The sequence below is a fragment of the Callorhinchus milii genome, unplaced genomic scaffold, assembly GCF_018977255.1.
Source record: "Callorhinchus milii isolate IMCB2004 unplaced genomic scaffold, IMCB_Cmil_1.0 Scaffold567, whole genome shotgun sequence".
Classification (NCBI taxonomy): Eukaryota; Metazoa; Chordata; class Chondrichthyes; order Chimaeriformes; family Callorhinchidae; genus Callorhinchus; species Callorhinchus milii.
In genome coordinates, this window is record NW_024705308.1 from 38,723 (window position 1) to 44,903 (window position 6,181).

A 6,181-nucleotide genomic window follows, 5' to 3' on the forward strand; every position below is an offset into this window, starting at 1 on the left:
TGCCCATAGATTCAACACTACCCATAGACTCAACACTACCCATAGACTCAACACTGCCCATAGACTCAACACTGCACCATAGACTCAAGACTGCCCATAGACTCAACACTGCACCATAGACTCAACACTGCACCATAGACTCAACACTGCACCATAGACTCAAGACTGCCCATAGACTCAACACTGCACCATAGACTCAAGACTGCCCATAGACTCAACACTGCCCATAGACTCAACACTGCCCATAGACTCAACACTACCCATAGACTCAACACTACCCATAGACTCAACACTGCACCCATAGACTCAACACTACCCATAGACTCAACACTACCCATAGACTCAACACTGCACCATAGACTCAACACTGCACCATAGACTCAACACTGCCCACAGACTCAACACTGCCCATAGACTCAAAACTGCCCCATAGACTCAACACTGCACCATAGACTCGAGACTGCCCATAGACTCAACACTGCCCATAGACTCAGCCCCATAGACTCAACACTGCCCATAGACTCAACAATGCCCATAGACTCAACAATGCCCATAGACTTAACACTGCCCATAGACTCAACACTGCCCATAGAATCAGCCCCATAGACTCAACACTGCCCATAGACTCAACAATGCCCATAGACTCAACACTACCCATAGACTCAACACTGCCCATAGACTCAACACTGCCCATAGACTCAACACTACCCATAGACTTAACACTGCCCACAGACTCAACACTGCACCATAGACTCAACACTGCCCATAGACTCAACACTGCCCACAGACTCAACACTGCACCATAGACTCAACACTGCCCACAGACTCAACACTGCCCATAGATTCAACACTACCCATAGACTCAACACTACCCATAGACTCAGCACTGCACCATAGACTCAGCACCGCACCATAGACTCAACACTGCCCATAGACTCAGCCCCATAGACTCAACACTACCCATAGACTCAACAATGCCCATAGACTCAACAATGCCCATAGACTTAACACTGCCCATAGACTCAACACTGCCCATAGACTCAGCCCCATAGACTCAACACTGCCCATAGACTCAACAATGCCCATAGACTCAACACTACCCATAGACTCAACACTGCCCATAGACTCAACACTGCCCATAGACTCAACACTACCCATAGACTTAACACTGCCCACAGACTCAACACTGCACCATAGACTCAACACTGCCCATAGACTCAACACTGCCCACAGACTCAACACTGCACCATAGACTCAACACTGCCCACAGACTCAACACTGCCCATAGATTCAACACTACCCATAGACTCAACACTACCCATAGACTCAGCACTGCACCATAGACTCAGCACCGCACCATAGACTCAACACTGCACCATAGACTCAGCACTGCACCATAGACTCAACACTGCACCATAGACTCAACACTGCCCATAGATTCAACACTGCCCATAGACTCAGCATTGCACCATAGACTCAACACTGCACCATAGACTCAAGACTGCCCATAGACTCAACACTGCACCATAGACTCAAGACTGCCCATAGACTCAACACTGCACCATAGACTCAACACTGCACCATAGACTCAAGACTGCCCATAGACTCAACACTGCACCATAGACTCAAGACTGCCCATAGACTCAACACTGCACCATAGACTCAACACTGCCCACAGACTCACCCCCGCTTGAGTTGGAGTAGTGGTTGTAGTAGTAATTGACGGGTAGTTGTAGGGGTAGCAGTATTTTTCGTAGATATAGAGGCGGTAGTATTGATAGCAGTAGTCGTAGTAGCGGTAGTAGTACAGGTAGTAGTTGTAGTACTGGTAGTAGTATTGGTAGTAGTTGTAGTACTGGTAGTAGTACCGGTAGTACTGGTAGTAGTATTGGTAGTAGCTGTAGTATTGGTAGTAGTTGTAGTACTGGTAGTAGTTGTAGTACTGGCAGTAGTACCGGTAGTACTGGTAGTAGTACTGGTAGTAGTTGTAGTACTGGTAGTAGTACTGGTATTAGTACTGGTAGTAGCTGTAGTACTGGCAGTAGTACCGGTAGTACTGGTAGTAGTATTGGTAGTAGCTGTAGTACTGGTAGTAGTGCAGTAGTCGTACTAGCAGTACTACTGGTAGTACTAGTCGTAGTAGACATTGTAGTAGTACTAGTTGTAGTGTTAGTACAAGCGGTACTAGTAGGATCACTACTAGTTGTAGTACTACTGCTACTACTAGTGGCACGTGTGGTAGTAGTGGTACGTGTGGTAGTAGTGGTACGTGTGGTAGTAGTGGTAGTAGTGGTACGTGTGGTAGTAGTGGTACTAGTGGTACTAGTGGTACGTGTGGTACTAGTGGTACGTGTGGTACTAGTGGTAGTAGTGGTACTAGTGGTACTAGTGGTACGTGTGGTACGTGTGGTACTAGTGGTAGTAGTGGTAGTAGTGGTACCTGCGGTAGTAGTGGTAGTAGTGGTAAGTGTGGTAGTTGTGGTACGTGTGGTACTAGTGGTACGTGTGGTACTAGTGGTACGTGTGGTAGTAGTACGTGCGGTAGTAGTGGTACGTGTGGTAGTAGTACGTGCGGTAGTAGTGGTACATGTGGTACTAGTGGTACGTGTGGTACTAGTGGTACGTGCGGTAGTAGTGGTACGTGTGGTAGTAGTGGTACGTGCGGTAGTAGTGGTAGTAGTGGTAAGTGTGGTAGTTGTGGTACGTGTGGTACTAGTGGTACGTGTGGTACTAGTGGTACGTGTGGTAGTAGTGGTACGTGTGGTAGTAGTACGTGCGGTAGTAGTGGTACGTGTGGTAGTAGTGGTACGTGTGGTACTAGTGGTACGTGTGGTACTAGTGGTACGTGCAGTACTAGTGGTAGTCGCATCGTCTGTGCCTCGGCTGGAGGCGATTAGTCAACAGCTGCCGACATCACAATAGTTCTCTCAAACACACTGGGGGCTGACGTAGTCACCAATCGGCACCACGTTTCGTCTCCGTGACACAACCTTGCTGGCTGATACCGGGTGGGTGGCGGGGGGCTCAACGACACATCCACAACTCACGCGAGATCTGACCCCCCAAAGAGAAGACCTTTATTTGTGAATAACTCGGCGTTAAACTCGCAACAGGAAACTTAAATGGCGATTTGAAGCTGTGTATAGTAGTGTATAGTGTAGTGCATAGTGTAGTGTATAGTGTAGTATATAGTAGTGTAGTGTATACTAGTGTAGTGCATAGTAGTGTATAGTGTAGTGTATAGTAGTGTAATGCATAGTAGTGCATAGTGTAGTGTATAGTAGTGTATAGTGTAGTGTATAGTGTAGTATATAGTAGTGTAGTGTATAGTGTAGTGTATAGTGTAGTGTATAGTAGTGTAGTGCATAGTAGTGTATAGTGTAGTGTATAGTAGTGTAGTGTATAGTAGTGTAGTGTACAGTAGTGTATAATAGTGTAGTGTATAGTGTAGTTTAGCGTAGTGTAGTGTCATGTGTAGTATATAGTGTATAGTGTAGTGTATCGTAGTGTACGTAGTGTATAGTGTAGTGTATAGTAGTGTAATGTACAGTAGTGTATAATAGTGTAGTGTATAGTGTAGTGTAGTTCAGTGTAGTGTATAGTGTCATGTGTAGTATAGACCTGGCTATCTCAAATGATACCAGCTTAACAAAGTGGCCGATATCATCATCAACATCATCGCTGATTCACGTGGAAATTTCAAGCGGCAAAATAACGTAAACAAACTAAAACACACGATCGGTGAGGTTTGCACTCACTTTGTGAGGCAAAAGGGGGGCTAATTTCCCTCAAGAAATGCAATAAAATGTACTTTAAACCTTTTTCTTAATATCTAAAAATTATCGTGCTGTACAAACCGCCGGCGGGAAAAGGCCGGCGTTGGTGAAATCAAGGGGGCTTTGGTCGCCAAGGGCATCCTGTGCGTAGTGGTTGAGTGGTCTAAGTTGTTAGATTCAGCCTCCAGTCTCTTTGCAGGCGTATATATTTTATTTTAAATAATTTTACATTTTATTCCTAAATCACATACTCTTTGGTTCTTTCGGTAATGTCACGTAGGTAGAAAAAAAAAATAGATCACAAAGTTTCGATCGTAAGACAAGCGGTCGTTCTCGCTTCTGATCAGGGATCTATCCAGCCCACAGGTCCACAAAGACTGGCCGCTCGCTCTTACTCTGCAGGTTGAACCTAGGAACTGAGTGTTCAACTCTTCACTTCTTCGCTCTTCACCATCACCTCTTCACATTTCACCTCGATTCCTTTAAGTGTCAAATCTGGGATTTTCCTTCAGTTCTTGTTTCACGAGGGATGGGCTCACAAGCCAATTTCAGACTCCACTCCTTGCAGATCTTCTGATGCTTATGCGTTTTCTGGTGTAGATGAAGATTTTATGAATGTGCAAACGCCTTCCCGCAAAGTGCACCTGAAGGGTTTCTCTCCCGTGTGTGTTCTCTGGTGTCTTACAAGAGTAGATGAATGTGCAAACGCTTTCCCACACACACTGCACTTGAAGGGTTTCTCTCCCGTGTGTGTTCTCTGGTGTCTTACAAGAGTAGATGAATGTGCAAACGCTTTCCCACACACACTGCACTTGAAAGGTTTCTCTCCTGTGTGTGTTCTCTCGTGTCTTTGAAGATGTTGTGACCGTGCAAACGCCTTACCGCACAGAATGCACTTGAAGGGTTTCTCTCCTGTGTGTGTTCTCTCGTGTCTTTGAAGATGTTGTGACCGTGCAAACGCCTTCCCGCACAGAATGCACTTGAAGGGTTTCTCTCCTGTGTGTGTTCTCTGGTGTTTTATAAGAGAAGATGACTGTGAAAATGCCTTCCCACACACACTGCTCTTGAAGGGTTTCTCGCCTGTGTGTGTTCTCTGGTGTTTTTTAAGAACATGTGACTGTGAAAATGCCTTCCCACACACAGTGCACTTGAAGGGTTTCTCTTCCGTGTGTGTTCTCTGGTGTCTTACAAGAGTAGATGAATGTGTAAACGCTTTGCCACACACACTGCACTTGAAGGGTTTCTCTCCTGTGTGTGTTCTCTCGTGTCTTTGAAGATATTGTGACCGTGCAAACGCCTTCCCGCACAGAATGCACCTGCAGGGTTTCTCTCCTGTGTGTGTTCTCTGGTGTCTTACAAGAGTAGATGACTGTGAAAATGCCTTCCCACACGCAGTGCACTTGAAGGGTTTCTCTCCTGTGTGTGTTCTCTTGTGTTTTTTAAGAACAGATGACAGTGAAAATGCCTTCCCACACACAGTGCACTTGAAGGGTTTCTCCCCTGTGTGTGTTCTCTGGTGGGTCTGAACAACAGATGAATGTGCAAATGCCTTCCCGCAAATTGTGCACCTGAAGGGTTTCACTCCCGTGTGCGTTCTCTGGTGTGTTACAAGAATATATGACTGTGAAAATCCCTTCCCACACACACTGCACTTGAAGGGTTTCTCTCCCGTGTGTGTTCTCTGGTGTCTTTGAAGATGTTGTGACTTTGCAAATGCCTTCCCGCACAGAATGCACCTGCAGGGTTTCTCTCCTGTGTGTGTTCTCTGATGTTCTTTAAGAGAAGATGACCGTGAAAATGCCTTCCCACACGCAGTGCACTTGAAGAGTTTCTCTCCCGTGTGTGTTCTCTGATGTCTTACTAGAGCAGATGAATGTGCAAACGCTTTCCCACACACACTGCACTTGAAGGGTTTCTCTCCTGTGTGTGCTCTCTGGTGGGTCTGAAAAACTGATTGCCATGCAAAGGCCTTCCCACACACAGTGCACTTGAAGGGTTTCTCTCCTGTGCGAGTTCTCTGGTGCTGTGTCAAATTTCCAGTGCAATCCGTGCTGTATGCACTCTGGTCGCATTGTTGTCTTGCCGTACCGAGCTGTGCTGACTGCCTTTGCTCCATTAGACCAATTCTGCAGAGGAAGCGTCAGAGGAAGCGTCAGCTGCAGACAGATAATAGGAACATCCACACCATCATCAAGTCCGTAACGTGGCACGGAGGAATGCATATATACAGTCACATGTGACTTACACGTCTATACTTATTCATATATTCATGATGTAGTGAAACAGTTTCCCAATATTCATCACACGCGCTGTTATTGCACACAAAGAGAGATCAAATGGTCATACATATGCCTAGAAGCCCTCGTATCTTAAAAATGAATGTTAACCCAAAACTCCGAGCACAC

The 6,181-nt window shown here is 46.0% G+C and overlaps 1 protein-coding gene across 1 annotated transcript; it reads right to left on the bottom strand.

Annotated features, from left to right (window-relative positions):
• Positions 1 to 4,265: 4,265 nt before the first annotated feature.
• LOC121852212 (zinc finger protein OZF-like) lies at positions 4,266 to 5,892 on the bottom strand. The gene is given in 2 exon segments (XM_042346284.1): positions 4,266 to 4,413; positions 4,415 to 5,892. Coding segments are annotated over 2 exon segments (1,626 nt in total).
• Between the last annotated feature and the right edge of the window lie 289 nt (positions 5,893 to 6,181).